We start from the raw sequence: 15,463 nt of genomic DNA, 5'->3' as shown, positions 1-15,463 counted from the left end.
CTAGTTTTGTGAGACATTTAACCTTCTCTCTCAGCAAACTCTGGTGAAGTCCCAGGGTTTCATAGCACTGGGCCATGGCAGTTAAAACGGTATGAAACTGGATTGTCTCTGGAGTGAAGACGCAGCCTGAGTTGGGTCCAAGACACACTGCAGAAATAATCCAGTTTGAGACTGCTTTAACTGCCCTGGCTCAGTGCCAGGAACCCTGGGAAGTGTAGTTTTGTGAGACATTGAGCCTTCTCTGTCAGAAAGCGCTCTGGTGCCACAAGAAACTACAATTCCCAGGATTCCCTAGCACTGAGCCAGGCGAGTGGGCTGAGCTTTTCCTGAGAGCGGGGCGGTGACCCCTCTCCAGTCCTCTCTCTGATTGGCTGTTAGTGTGTGACACACACTCCAAAGCATTGGTTGCTCTGTAGCCAGCCTCTCTCTCAGGCTGCAGCTGAAAGGGGCAAAAGTCACCAAATCTGCACTGAAATCACACCAAAAGCTCGGAAAAGCCCCCGTTTTCGTGTGAAAGTCCCCCAATTGGCAACACTGAGCCTGAGCCTGGCAGCAGCAGGGGATCCCTCCCTTCTTCCTTCCTTCCTTGGAGGACTACTCTTCTTCTTCTTCTCCCTCGGACTAGCCCCCAGCCATGTTCACCCAGCAGCACTTCCAGCAGCAACTGCTGCAGCTCCAGCACCTCCTCCAGCAGCAGCAACAACCACAACAACCGCCGGCAGCGCCACCCCAGCCTCCCCCGCAGCAGGCGCCTCCTGGCCGGTAAGCCCTTCTACTCGAGGCCGGGGATGCGCGGCCTTCCACGTGGGATGCTCCCAGGAGAGCCAGGGAAACACTGGCTCCCTTCGCCATCCTTTTAAAAACATTTAGGCTTTCTCTTCCCAGAGGGCTTTCTCTCTCTCCAGTTATCAATGATAGAAGTGGTTAATTGTATTATTGTTATTATTGTTATTATTATAATTTTATTATTATAATTGTATTGTTAATTATTGATTATTAATAATACATTATTATTATTATTTGTTTATATCCTGCCCTTCTCCCAGGACTGGGACTCAGTACAATTAAAAAGATACAATGATAATAATAATAATAATAATAATAATATACTACAATAAAATAAAAAATAAACAATAAGGAAGATAAAAGTGTCTAAAATGTAAATATAAAATATAAGTTGTAACAGTTATAGTGATCCTATAATTATTAGTGATACAGGGCTCATAAATTATCCATATTACAGTAAAATAAAATTTAAAAAGAAGATAAAAATATCTAAAACCTAAATATATAAAATATAAATTGTAGGGACCAATGTTGACAATGATAGTGAGCATATAATTCTTAGGGATGTGTTATAGGGCCGATCAACGATCCATAAGCCTTTGGGGCATCACCCCCATTTTTAAATCAAATTTAATAATAATAATAATAATAATAATAATAATAATATCTCAACCACTTCCGCTTGATGTAAAGTCCTGAGGATGGGTCACTTTATTGCACATCTTTTTTGGGGGGAGGGGAATGACTTTTTTGGGGAGAGTAAGGATGCTGTCAGACCACTAGATTGCACTGCCTCTCCCAAGTAGAGTATATCCTACTGAATCCTATTGTGAGACCCAAGTAGAGTAGCCCTATTAAATCAATGGTAACTCAGTAAGTCAGCCTTTGTGTGGGTTTCATTTCAGTGAATCTCATGCATGTTTTGACTTATTATTGTTGATTCAGGCTGGACAATATGGCTGAGGCAAACCTGCCGGCGGCATAACGGTCTGAGCATTGGACTATGATTCTGGAGACCAGGGTTCGAATCCCAGCTCAGCCATGTATACCCACTGGGTGACTTTGGGAAAATCGCACTCTCTCAGCCTCAGAGGATGGCAATGGCAATGGCAGTGATGTTGCCCAGAGAGTGTTTTTCTTTCTGCCCTGGGCCAAAGGTTTCCTTGTGGTCTGATCCTTGTGTTCTCCGCCTTTTCCTTAGAGGTGTGACCCCATCCCAGCAACAGCAGATGCTCAATATGCGGGCTACTGGCCAAGCGTCGCTTCTCAGCGCCAATCCCTTGATACAGCGGGCGCTGCTCATCCAGCAGATGCAAGGTACTGTTCACCTATTGCTTTTGTACTCTTTCCCTCCTTTATATTGGAATCAGAACTGAAACTGCTTGAGGCCGGAGAGGCCGATCGCCGCATGCTGGGATCCTTGGAAAGTTCGTCACTGGTATTTACAAGGCAGCTTCAAACGATATTTAAAATGGCGTTTTAAAAACCCTGTTGTATTACATTGTTGAAAGAGACAGAAGAAAATTACACCTGAGATTTCTCAAGGGAGAGAAACATGTGGCTCTTGGGCTCAGTGCATTAAGTGCATTAACTGAAGTATACCTATACAGACACACATCAATATATATGTTGAGATATTGTATAATACATTTTATATAAATGAGAGGGCATGATTTGCCTTCGGTGCATTTGTTTTTATGTATCCTCCCAGAGCCCTTTCGATGGTAACACTTCTCTTTTTGGGAGGGCTTGGTTGTCCCAGTGTTATGCAATTGATAATCATGTTACCTCTGTAATAAAGAATGGCCCAAGGAACTGACCGTTCCCTGAAGAGTCCTGGTCACCTGCGAGGTTTGGATTTCAGAATATTTGATGCCCTGATACCTTGGTATCTGAGAAACTGTGTGAGTGAATAATTCAGCAGGTGGCTTAACCTGCAGTTTCAGCTGTGGAAACTAGTGAAGCATGGATCTGTACTTTCCCCCTTCTCTTCTCTATCTAAAATGGACATACAGTTTCCTGAGACACCGCAGTTAGCGCTTGGGAAAGTTACCTTTTTGAACAAAACTCCCAGAATCCCTGAGAGCTATGAACAGTGGTCCTGCTGGCTGAGGAATTCTTGGAACTGCAGTCTAAAATATAATGTTTCCATACTCTGACCTCAGTCTTCATCAGCTTCCTGTGCTCCGTCTAAGATGGATGCCATCTTTGCATCTTTATCTGTAGTGCATCTTCCAGCCTGCCTAGCTGCCCTCCGACCTTTCACAATGGACAGTGCCTAACGTTCAGAGATCTGTGTCTGTATCAGGCAAGGGAGGCTATTAAAAATTGATTTTGTTGTGGGAAACCTTGAAACCATTTGGTCAAAGTGTGTGCATGTATAAAAATGGCAAGCAGGGTTTGAGAAGTGCTGTAAGACAAGCAGAGCATCGTAATAAATCGTTCTGGGTTAGAAATGTATTGCTGAAATCCCCTCTTCTATACAACCATTACAGGTCCAGGAGCCATTTCTAGTTTTTTCTCTGGCAACTCTGCACATCGAGAGAATTGGAGAACATGGATACATGTTGCCTTTCCTGGATCCAATTCACAGTTAGGCCGTGACAATTTATTTCAGCCTTTTGTCCCTTCAAGCTGGCTGGTACTTATGCTGTGTTTCATTCTTCCCCCTTTTTCTCTGGCTTCTGTAGGTAACTTGAGAGGTTTTAACATGGCGACCGCCCCTGTGTTGCAGCAGTTCTTTCCTCAGGCAACAAGGCATTCCCTTTTGGGTCCCCCTCCTGTTGGGATCTCCTTAAAACCTGCTCGCTTGGCTTTCCCAGGTCTGCCATTTCAGTGGCAGAATCGGACTTTTCGCAAGGTGAGTTTGTGGCCTCTAATATTTCTTGCAAAACCATGCTGATAGCTTTTATATTCATCATCATCCTTCAGTTGTGGTGACCCACATTCACACTGTCCTATTAGGATTGCCATGTAGTCAAAAAGTAGTAGCACCAGAGGGTTTAAAAGATCCATAAATTTAAAAGCTTTGGTTTTTTAGCTGATACCTGAAAGATGTTAAAAGATGCACTAGGCAGTTCCTTTATTTTTTATTTGATTTATAGCTGGCCTTCCTCCAAGAATGGGATTCAGTGCAGATTACAATAGGATTAAGAGCATGTACAGATAAAAAAGGCGTAGATGAAGACAGAAAATTATGATGCTGAAACACAGTTGAATAGATTATAGCTCTGAAATGCTATCGAGTTAAAAAGCAATTTTAAACACAGAATACACACCAGATCAGGGGAACGTTTTTGTACAGAAGATGTTTGACAACAAAGGTGCACCAGCAGAGAAAACATAGCCCCAAATAGCAACCAACTGACTTACAAAGGCGAGGGAACCTAGTATAGGGCCTCATATGCCAGCCCTTTGGCTTTAAGTTCTGCCATGGAAATGCTGGAATGTTCTCCTCTTTGTATACTTGTCTGTAGGACTTCCCAAGGATTGCTGAGAGGAAGCGGGAGGCAGACTCTTCATCCTCATTCCCTCAAAGCCAAGGCGCGGATGAGACGGGGCCCCATCTAGAGGTGTCTGATCTTAAAGCGGATTCCAAACAGCCTTTAGGTCAGACTTGTTCTCAGCCTTCAGGTCGGTCACTGCCTGAGCTCTCACTATGTTAGAGCATCCTTTCCCTGATATGGTACCTTCCACCAGCTCCCACCAGCATGGCCAGTGGTCAGGGGCACTTGAAACCAGTGGATTCCATGTTGGGGGTGAACTGAACCATCCCTGGGTGTTGTTTCTCACTAGAGGAGCTATCCCTGGTGCTGAACTTAATGTGCAGAGTGGGTTTAGCACTAGGGGAAACCACCCCCAGAGTGGATTCACCACACATCTGACATGCAACCCATTGACCACCACTGGTCAGGGAACTGTAGTTTGGCAATACCTGGAGGGAACACTAGGTTGGGGGATGCTGGTCTGGAATATAGTTGGTCATTCTGCAACAATAATTTCCTTTTCTGGACCTACAGAGGCTCTAACAGAATCCTCCCCAGATGATGAGCCAGCCACCAAACGACTAAAAAGGTAATAATAAGAACAATAATACTTTTGATTGATTGATTGATTGATTGAAATTTTATTTATATACCGCCGTTCCTATGATCACGGCGGTTTACAAACAGAATAAGATACAATACGATACAGGTTACAAATATAATACAATACAAATCACATATACTTGACAGAAACTGTGTCTAAAATAATGGAATAACTGCCCTGATAGACCAAAGAATCTTCCAAGTCCTGAGACGATGCCTTGTTGCAAACAGTAGCAGACAGATGTCCCTGGGGATTCCTCCGTTGGTAGTGGGTTAGATGAGATGCTCCTTGGGATCCCTTCCTGCTCTCCAGTTCTGTGATTCCTTTTCCCTGGACATGGCATCCTCTGTGGATGTGCACACCTGGTTACATCCAAGTGTTGCTCACTTTCCTACCCAACAACATATTGCAATGATGATTCTCTTTCTCCTCCTGCCCACCTGCTGCCTAGCAATACTGAAGAATCAGTCTCTGAGGAAACAGTGTGCCTTTCACAAGTGGAAGATTCCAACACAGAGTTCCACCTGGAAGGTAAGAACCTTATAGCACAGATAAAAAATATTAGGGTGAGGGCTCTTATAAAATTGTTTGTTTTTAAAGAACGAAATACAGTCAGATACTGTACCACTGTAAGATGACTTTGGCAACTTATAATTGATGGTATTTGTATTTGATAATGCAGAATGATTTGTTTTAATTTGCTATGTCATTTGACAACCAAAGCATTACCCATATTCTCTAGCCTACCTGGTACCTGCCTTCTTCTTTCACGTTCCTACAGAATCTGTGTTGAAGGTTACAAAGTTTTGTATATTAGCATGCTCAGGAGCAAGATGGCAAAATCCCATCAAGCCTCACCCTAATCCTAGTGAAGGCTGTTTGGTAGTGATTTAGAAGATGGTTGTATATAAACAGGAATTGTGTATGTTTCATAGAGGCAGACAACACGAGTGCCGATTTACCTGCAGATGCTTCAGAGGGGAAGAACTTTCTGGAGGAGCTGAAGACTTCAGAGGTGAGTGAATAGGTTCTACTGACAAAATGAAAAGGAGACATACTCTTCTGTTGCTTTGTTTAGAATCCTCAGAGGAAGACATGCCAAAACAGCAACATGGAGAAAGACACTTGCTTTTTCCATGTTCATCCAAAAGGATGAGCCTTTAACAGATACCCTTTCAATCTTTCTGGATGTGCAGTACACCAGCTCCTTGTCAGGAAGTGTGGCTTGAGTTCAAAATAACTCCTGGTGGATGGGAGTTTGGCTACTGATAGAAATTCTTGAGGGTGAGCACTCTGAAATGAATCTTTGTTTCTTCTTCTTTTCTTTTCTGAGGTGGTGAGTTCTGCTGGTTCCTTGAAAGTGACAATTCAACAGAGCAGCGAGAGCCGGGCGATCAGCACCACAGCCCTGAAGCCGTCTCACTGGACCTCTGAAACGGTCCCAGCTGAGACCAGCCCTGAGTCTGTCTTGAAATTCTACTGCTACATCTGCAAGACTGACTGCTGTAACCAACAGGTAATGAGACCCCAGGTTGGCACATGGGAATATTGGGACAATGTTGATGTCTAGAGGAATCCAGGGAAGGAGGCTATGAACTAGCATGGGGAGACAGAAGGCTGATTATCTTCAGGTCTTCAGTAAAAGAAAAACAAAGGTGAGTTATAGATGTTTGTATTGTTGAGGTAAAGCAAATAAAATTAGGTGGCACGTATCTTTGGCTTTAGCATGTTGCAAGGACTTGACAGACTGCAGAAAAAGCATTTAGGGAAATGCCTTTTGCCCTTTTCCAGTCTCTGGATCCTAAGCAGTCCTTTGGTACATAAAATATAGACTCTCTTAACCTTCCAAGCAGTCCATCTGAAGTGAAGGGATTTTCCAGCCTGAAAAGCTAACTGCTGCTCTCTCTGTCTGTGCCAGAATTTCCAAGCTCACATGGCTGGCGTTCAGCACCAGCAGCGGCTCCAAGACATCCAGCACATGAGCAATGTCTGCTTTGTCTCCTTGCTGCCCATGGTGAAGGAGCAGAGGCCTCTGGTTGAGAAAGATGGGTATGTGCAAGCTGTAAAACTCTGCAACCAGGCTATCAAGGCATGACGAAATCATGAATGTAGAAGCATTCCTGTAGTTCTAGTGTTCTTCACTGAGATCCTTTTGTCTTTCCAGGGACAATCAACAGCGATGGTGCAACACCTGTCAGACAAACTTCATAGGTGATCTGATCAAACATCGTCGGACTCAGGACCATAAGGTAACCTTCTACAGTAACTCTGTTTCTTCTTATTTTTTAGAGGGGGTTGAGATAGGGTTGTATGGGGAAGATAATGCTGCTTTCCTCTACCTCCTGGTTCTTATCAGATGCATTGTGCTATGACTCCCATCATTCCCAAACAGCCTGGCCAGAGATTGTTTTAGCTAAAACAGTGTTGTGCCAACATACATGAAGTCTTGTCTTGACCACAATCTCTCCTGCTGTCTTTTCTAATTTCTCTCCCCTGACAGCTTGCCAAACGCTCTCTTCGCCCGCTTTGCACGGTATGCAGCCGCCACTTTAAGACCCCACGGAAGTTTGTGGAGCACATGAAATCCTTGGAGCATAAACAGAAGGCCAAAGAGGTAATGAGAACTGTGCTCCAAAGAAGATGGTGGCAGTGGTGGCAGTGATGGGCCACACAGAATGTTCTTTGCAGATCTTCAGAAGATAAATTGTCTTTGGATGTGTCCAGTCTTATATTATGTCTTGGAAACATCAGGAACTCCCTTTATGTCAGGCCAGAATAATGGCTATATAGGTTGGGGAGAGAAATGGTTTTTCAAGTACAGGTGATCTGTTCAGATATAATGTGCAAATGGTCTCTGCCATTTGTTTAATGGTGAAATGCATGATTTTCCAAGTTCAATGTTTTCTTGATGGTTATATAGCTCACCTTTTCTCCAGTAACCATGAGGTAGCATGTGTATCTCTCCTCCTCCTTACTTTTATTCTCACAACAATCTTACAAAGTCGATTAGATAGATGCGGGAAGAAGAGAAAGAGTGAGTGTTAGTGGCCCACAGTTGCCAAGTGGGGACTTGAACCTCTGAGCCACAGTCTGACTCCTCAATCATTACACTGGCTGTCGTGCTGCAAAGATACATATGTAAAAGCCACATGCCCAGCTGTCCAGTTGTAGCATCCAAACAGGCTTACCATGTTTTTCTCCATCTCTCACCAGTCTTTCTCTGTGTCTGTCCAGGTGAGGCTGGGAGAGAAGGAACAAGGTGGGCCAGAGGACTCTGAGGAACTTATAACAGTCGATGCAGTGGGCTGTTTTGAAGAAGAGGAAGAGGAAGAAGAGGAGGAGGAAGCATCTGGTGAGGGGGAAGACTCTGAGTTGGAGCAGCTGAAGAACGAAGACCATCTAAGACAGGTTTGTGTTTGGGAGGATAACGTTATTGGGGATTGTGAGGATCTGCCTGCTGTGCTTGCAATATCAGGCTGTGTTCTGGTGGGCATTACATTTACTCTTTTGTTTATTACAGAATAGCAGTTTCAGCCAGAGCTGGAAAAATTGCTAATTTTGGACTATAATTCCTTTTATTACTATAGATAGATAGTCCAAAAATAACATCTTTTCTAAGTGCTGATTTTACTATGCTGTAGAAACAAAATGAGGGCTGGGGAGCACACCTGAACAACAGTTGTCTCATGGACTGTACTTTCTTGTGTCTTAGCATTTCAGCATCCCTACATCAGGGTGAAATTTGGAAGTCAACTTATTCTTGCCCTCTCTTCTGTTTTTTTGGTTCTTGTACAGGTTGGTCTGAATGAAATGTCACTGGTAGACATTGATGGCAATGAGAAATATTGTGCAGATACTGTCTATGGTAAGTAAAAACGTAGAGATGTTTGTCTGATCTACCACGAGTTCTTTTTGTGTGTCTTTACGTTGATGATGCCTTTGGAGGAAAGCCTTATGGATGGCTAGTGGCTATTGTTGTTTTCAAATACATTACCTCCATACAGTCTCTATATTTAGGGTATACCTTACAATACAACATAGAAAGCAGGAGGATGGCATTAACAGTGATACTGTTCAAACTCAAGAGGGGCTTTGTACTTAATACCATGATTAGCCCTCAAACCCACATAATAATAGGGTGACCCCCTGAACATATGCAGGGTGTTTTTCCCTTCCCAGTCACAGCCCGCTTCCACACATTTTGCCAGGGAGCCAGGCTTGGACACCCAGTATGAGTGTCCAGCAGTTTCCAGTACATGAGAACAAGTCCTGCCAGATGCCTTCTGTTGTGTGTTATTCCACACACAACATTTTCCTCTTCCTGTGTTTTCTCAAAACATGAGTTTAACAAAACAAAACAGGCCCTCAAACCCACAGTAGAGAGCAAAAGTGACACTTGTCTTTGATGCTCCCAAGAACATCATAGGAGATCTTTTCCATCACCGTTCCATTCCTTACACCATCCTACCCTTCTTTGTCCCAAGGCGGATGAGAATCGAGTCATGTCATGTCTGTTTTTTCTCTCTCGTTCTCTCTCTCTCGCACCTGTCTCCTGCCAAAGTTGTCTTCCATTTCACTGCAACATATATTTTCAGCAGGTTTGCATACTGCCTCATCTTTGAAACGACTGTTCATCACTTGGTATTTTTGTTTGCTTTGTCTGCTAAATTGCCACCTGATGTTTGCTGGATTATGAGCAACCAGTTCAAGAAAGCAATTGTCTCTTTTTAACACTTTCCTCGTTGTTAACAAAAATCTTTAAAAAGCACTTTCCTTTCAGAATAACATCCTCTTTCTTTTTCTGCATGGTATATATTTCATGTAACATTTGTTTTTTTCTCCCCTGCCTTTATGTTTTTGTTTCCTTTTAATCCTTTTGGCTCCATTCAATGTGATCTATGACTCCCCTTAATCCCCTCCCTCGTTTCACAGGCCCGGATTTTCTGGTCCCCGTGGCAGGCTTCCTCTGCAGGTTGTGTCACAAATTCTATCATAGCGACTCTGCCGGTCGGCTCGCGCACTGCAAGTCCCTGATGCATTTTGAGAACCTTCAGGTCAGAGTCTTCTGCCTCGCTTCTGCGTGTCCCCTGCTGACTCTCTGCTCTCCCCTAATCCCTTGTCCCCAGCTCCTCTTCCTCCAAAGGGATGACTTCAGCGGAGCTTCCGTCCCTGGCGCATTGTTCCATGCTACGCTTCCTGTCTGGTGTCAGCTCTTTTCTTGCGCTGATCTTTCCCTGTGTGTATAGCAAAGCCAACCCAACCAATTTCAAACAACAATGATTTTAAAAACATCTTAAAACAATTCAGGACAGATTAAACCCTGTTAAATGATATCGAGCTGTTTACACACAAGTGTTCATGTAAAAACCCCATCAGGCCTCAAAAGATTTAGGGAGCAACCATGTTTTGACCTGGTGCCCATCAGGCCTCTGGTGGTGTTGGCATTTGTGTCTTTCCGCAGCAAAACCATTAGTAACCCTTACTTGTTTCTTCCCCTTCGTCTTTACAGAGATACAAAGCCACACGGCTCCAAGCCACAACCTTAGTTGTGGAGTCCCCTTTGCGTTCTCGGCAGGAGCCGCATGATGGACAAACAGCTGTTGCTGCTAAAATGGTAGATAAAACTGAAGCAGCCAGTACAATAAAGGAAGCTACGGTCCAAGAAAAAAGTTGTGGGTCTCCAAGAGAGGAGCTTGCCTTTGCAGCACAGAGCAGCTCCTCAGAAACGGATAATGTACGCAGCACCCTGGCCATAGGAAGGGGAGATGACACGAGAAACAGGCTCTTGGCCGCTAGTGAGATCTCCATCCCAGCAAAGGGGGATGTACTAGGACTCTGCGGACAGAAAATGGAGCACTGCGGTGAAACTCTGCCAGAGGTGTCTGTGGACACAGTCTCGGGAGATGAAATGGATTTTGAAGCCAATGATGGCCCAGAGGTTCAAGACCAAGAAAAAGAAATAGAGTTGTCCTCTCTGGCCAGTACTGCCTCCGCTGTCAGGCGCTCTGCTAGACGTAGGGCCAGATAAGATGACTTTTGTAGGTGTGTTTTCTCTTTAGATTTCTCTCCACTACCCACCCACCCCTGCCTTCTACTTTTACAGGAAGGAAAAAGGATTGCTCTAGTTTTACTGCAGTTTTTTTGTTAAATTAAAATTGGGAAAAACAAGTGAGCCGTTTTCTTGTGCATGATAACAGACCACACTGCTTGTGGGATAGTTTTCACATCCTCTGGCTGAGATTGCTCTAGTTTTGAGCATTCTGGTTCTTACTCATTTAAACTGTGGGCCAAGATTCTGAATTGGGGCTGGATAGCATGGATCTCCATATGCAGATTTACACATTACTTTGTGCCATTCATCCCTTATGAATGGCTATGTTGTCCAGCTGAATTGAAGCAACAAGTGTGGAAATGTGTAGCCCAAGGCACAAATGCAACCGTGCCTAATACAAAGTGCACAGTTGGAAGTTGGACATATGCCTTCTTAAGTCATTAACACAATGCTAACCATATCTGATTGTTGAACAAAAGAAAGAGGTTTTAGCAACTCCCATTAAAAATGGAAACCCTATTAAAATGGCCCCATTCTTACACAACCTTCCTACACCCAGATTCTTTCCCCTTCATTGCCTCTTTAGTTTTTAAAAGTCACTTTTTAAGAAACTTTGAGAATATATTAAAGTATAGAGAAGCATCTGAGCTCAAACAGGAGACTAAAAAGAAATCTGCAAATTCCTTTTACAAGGTTGGAAACTTTTTTTAATGTATAAAACACAAACATCATGGACAGGGGGCTCTGGCCAGAGTGTCTTGACCAGACCACTTTTTGGTATGAAAACAGAGCTGCCACAAGGAATGACCAAACAGGAGTGAACAGTTCTTCACACAATCATTCTCTGAAAGTGTGCAAGTAAATATGGGGCCAACAGATGTGACGAGAGGACCCATGAGCTATGAAAACAGAACTAATCTGTAGCTGATTCTCAAGGTTACACAAGTAAACGTACCTTACTCCATTTAGAGTTTCAGTAGGTACAACTTTGGACAGCTAAAAATGGTGTCCTTGCCTTTTACTTCCTAACCACCTTTACTCTGGAGTTACTTTCCTACTGCAGAAGATCGGCAGAGGCCCAGTGCTGGGACCTTTGGAACAAAACTGGGGAACATGCAGCCTTCAAGTGTTGAACTACAACTTCCACTGTCCCTGAGAATAGAGGATGTTGCTTTATGCAGATAGTATTGGGATCTTAACATCTTGAGGTCCTGATTTTGAGTCTTTCAGGGTGATTACAAAAGAGAACAGAAGTGTTCAGATGCAATTGATTGAACAGCAAGTTAGTGCTTGATTTCTTAAGGCCGCAGTTCAGCCCTGGACCACATTCAACTCCATCTGTTACCAGCCCTTTCCTGTCCCAAATACACTGCATGTGCTCTGCTTTCAATTCGCACAAGCGGTGGACTAAACTTTAAACCCTCTCAGCATCCTCTGGAAAGTGGGGGGAACAATTTGCCATGCAAACATACTTGGTCACTTCCAGTTGCAAATGATTTGCTGTTAGGGAGAATTTATTCTTTTTGCACCGAGGGGACATCAGAGGGAAAGTGCAGCCCAAGATATGAGGAAGGGGCAAAAAATGCCTACCATAATCTTAAAGAGCCACTCCAGATCTCGTACCTAAATCATGTTTTCTGGAGAAGAGCCACTTGTGATTAGAAATTCAGACAGGCCAGCTTCAAAAGATTGTTCAAAATGCAACGAAAGGCTATCTTTTCCGGGGGATCAATATCGACTTTGATGTTCTAGTCTCTGAAATGAATCAATTCCCCGTCTCCACCTCCATTTCACACTTATTTAGGGGTGGAAATTGCAGGGATTAAAGCCTGGGCTGTCCTTGCGTAACATCGATGCAATACTGAATTTCTCCCCAGAGAAAAAATGGATAGATTTGACTTTTATCAAGATGCTCCGGCTGATATGTTGCAGACTTGCATTTAGATACAGATCAAAGATTGTTGTGCAGCCTTGGTTCACGGTTATGTAAGAAGCTGGGCGTTTTATGGAAGTCAAAAAAATGGGTCATGGGAGGAGAATGAGGAAGCTGATAGTGACAGCTCTGCCTAGAATGGAAACAAGCTGGACTGGGCCTTGTCTAGCGACTCCTTTTTGCCTCTGGATACGCTTTTCAAACTACTTTATTTCAACGACTGTTTTGTTTTTTCACATATAATGGGTGTATCAGAGGCAGAATTTCAAGTGCGATCCTATAAATGTCTACTCAGAAGACACACCACTGAACTTAGTGGGGCTTACTCCCCAGAGAAGCAGCTCCATAGGATTGCTGCTTTGCAGATTACACAACTGCAGCTAGCTAGGCAAAAAGGAAAACAGTGGTCAAGGCTGAAAAGTAAGTCCATTTTTCTGAAGTCACTTCTTTTCCCCTGGCAAGACACTGCAACACAACCCTCGCCATGCAAGCTAAACTCATGAATTCACTTAAAGCTATTTTATTCCCACCCTTACCTTATTCCTTACAAGCTAGATACAAGCGACCCTGGATCCTTTTACAAACATCACAACATAGCAGCCATAATCATAGAGGGAGGAGGGGAAGAGAGGGGTCAAAACGCCAAACCGGACCCAAGAACGCCTTTTCTATTCGGATAGTTTTAACACTGAGCCAAAGGAGAAGGGGCCGTCCTATCACCTATGCTTGGGTTTGCATTGCAAGGGGAAGCTGGACATTTAAGTGTCCCTCGCAGGTTTCTGGACATCGGCCTCTAGGTCTTGACCTTCTTTGCTCAGCTGCTGCTGAAACTCCAGCCTTGTCTGGCGGTTCGATTCAAGTAGTTCTTTGAGCCGGGCGTGCAAGTGGTCATTCTTCTCCTCCAAGTGGTCCAGGCAGGAGTTGATCTGGTCCAGCATGGAGTTGATGGCGGCATATTCTGCTTGAGAGAAAGGAAACCTGGGGTAACCTTGGGCTATTATTATTATTAATGTCATTTATATCCTGCCTTCCTCCCCGAAGGGACCCAAGGTGGCTTACAGATAAAAATCATACGACTATATACTCATGCCTCCATATTTGCGGCTTTGATATTTGCAGCTTTGATTATTCGCGGATGTTATTAATAGGTTCTCTCTAGGAATAGCTAGGTCCTCCGGTGCAACTCTATGGTCAACTTTAACTAAAAGTTACATTCAAAGATTCCTCTACTAGGCCTTTGTAGCTCCTCCAGCACAACTCTATGGTCAGTGTCTGGCAGATGTTGACCACTGAGTTGCACTGGAGGACCTAGAGATTTCTAGAGAGGTGTCTTCTAGGTAAAAACATGGCGTTTTTGTTATTTGTGTTTTTTCCCATATTCACGGGGGTCTTGTGCCCCTGACCCTAGCGAATGTGGAGGGACAAGTGTATATAAAACCACATTAAAAAGTCAAAAAATTCACAATATAAAAATTTAAAATTCCCTTACAATACGCAACTGAAACAGGCTAAAAGAACCCCCTGGCTATGGCGCATTATCTGCTGAAAGTCTGCTGGCGTAAAAAAGTTTTACTTGCCAACGAAGGGCTAGTCACACTCTCTCAGCCTCAAGGGAAGGCCATGGCAAATCTCTGAACAAATCTGGACCCAAGAAACCCCTGTTATAGGGTCAGCTTAGGGCTGCCAGAAGTTGGGAACGACTTGAACACATGCAACAATAATCCTAATACCAATGAATATTGGAAGAATAGTTATAGATCGCAGGAAGTTGTCGTTTTAGGAGGTACAGTTCAAGGCAGGATTGTTGGCAGGTGGGAAGTGAAGCCTCTGAGATGAATGGGGGGCTTCAAAGCAAGGCTGCAGAGAACAAGGTGACCAAATGTCCTCCATTCCCAGGACATGTCCTCCATTCCAGCCTTCTGTCCAGGAGGGATCTCAAAAATGTCCTCCATTAAGGACCGTTAAGAAGCATGCATTTGCATTTCTATGGAAATAATCCAGTTTGAGACTGCTTTAACTTGCCTTGGTTCAGTGCTAGGGAGATGCTGGGAATTGTAGTTGGTTTGTGTGGCCCTGACAGGGAAGGTCAAGGACTCCATTTTGGTCTTGCAGGCCCTACATTATGAGGTCCTCCTTGTCCTCCTTTGAATTTAGGAGGAGGGCACCTGGTCACCCTGAGAGAGAGGACCCTCGTCTCTGGGGATGATGGGCATGGCAGCACATTAAACCTGAGGATGATGGGGGTTGTAGTCCCTGCCCCTTGATGGGCAGAATGAACTAGGAACTCAAGGCTCCAAAGCCAGGTTTGCAGAAAGCCTTATTTATAAAAAGGGGGGGGGGGCAATAAAAGGAGCAAAAACCATCCCCAAAGGAATGAATGAATAAATGAATGAATGGATGGATTTCTTGGAAAAATGGAAGGGAAAAGCCTGGAATGAATAGAAATCCAAAGTCTCTGTCTATATCTTACCTGCTTCTCCAAAGCCCCCGTCTTCCTCTTCCTCCTGATCCTCCTGGACCAAGCTCAGGTGCGGATCCCCATTTGGGCCCGACATAATCCCGCTCCAGAGTCTCCTTGGTGGCAGCGAAGCCCCGCCCCGGAT

General features: G+C 44.1%; 2 protein-coding genes across 7 annotated transcripts; one reads left to right on the top strand and one right to left on the bottom strand.

Annotated features, from left to right (window-relative positions):
- The first annotated feature begins 397 nt into the window (after positions 1-397).
- On the top strand, positions 398-11,043 carry CIZ1 (CDKN1A interacting zinc finger protein 1). Of its 5 annotated transcripts, none has more exons than XM_089536978.1 (15): positions 398-762; positions 1,988-2,103; positions 3,477-3,646; positions 4,263-4,395; positions 4,806-4,860; positions 5,327-5,406; positions 5,811-5,890; positions 6,209-6,391; positions 6,794-6,924; positions 7,040-7,124; positions 7,376-7,489; positions 8,110-8,283; positions 8,671-8,740; positions 9,808-9,929; positions 10,385-11,043. In XM_089536978.1, exons 1-15 carry the CDS (start codon positions 635-637, stop codon positions 10,901-10,903), a joined length of 2,160 nt encoding a protein of 719 aa, XP_089393104.1. In that variant the 5' UTR covers positions 398-634; the 3' UTR covers positions 10,904-11,043. The 5 variants fall into 5 exon arrangements, with proteins under 5 accessions (XP_089393104.1, XP_089393103.1, XP_089393106.1 ...); XM_089536977.1 differs by having other exon boundaries at positions 4,263-4,419; XM_089536980.1 differs by lacking the exon at positions 9,808-9,929 and having other exon boundaries at positions 4,263-4,419; positions 10,385-10,559.
- Positions 11,044-11,611: 568 nt separating this feature from the next.
- Positions 11,612-15,449, bottom strand: BBLN (bublin coiled coil protein). 2 transcript variants are annotated; one of them, XM_089536975.1, is made up of 2 exons: positions 15,331-15,449; positions 11,612-13,821 (listed from the first exon to the last, which is right to left on the bottom strand). In XM_089536975.1, exons 1-2 carry the CDS (start codon positions 15,413-15,415, stop codon positions 13,619-13,621), a joined length of 288 nt encoding a protein of 95 aa, XP_089393101.1. In that variant the 5' UTR covers positions 15,416-15,449; the 3' UTR covers positions 11,612-13,618. The 2 variants fall into 2 exon arrangements, with proteins under 2 accessions (XP_089393101.1, XP_089393102.1); XM_089536976.1 differs by having other exon boundaries at positions 11,612-13,818.
- Between the last annotated feature and the right edge of the window lie 14 nt (positions 15,450-15,463).

This window comes from Sceloporus occidentalis, unplaced genomic scaffold (genome assembly GCF_023333645.1).
Source record: "Sceloporus occidentalis isolate IW3139 unplaced genomic scaffold, rSceOcc1.0.p SCAF_8, whole genome shotgun sequence".
In the NCBI taxonomy this organism is placed as follows: domain Eukaryota; kingdom Metazoa; phylum Chordata; class Lepidosauria; order Squamata; family Phrynosomatidae; genus Sceloporus; species Sceloporus occidentalis.
This window is presented reverse-complemented; position numbering and strand designations above follow the sequence as displayed.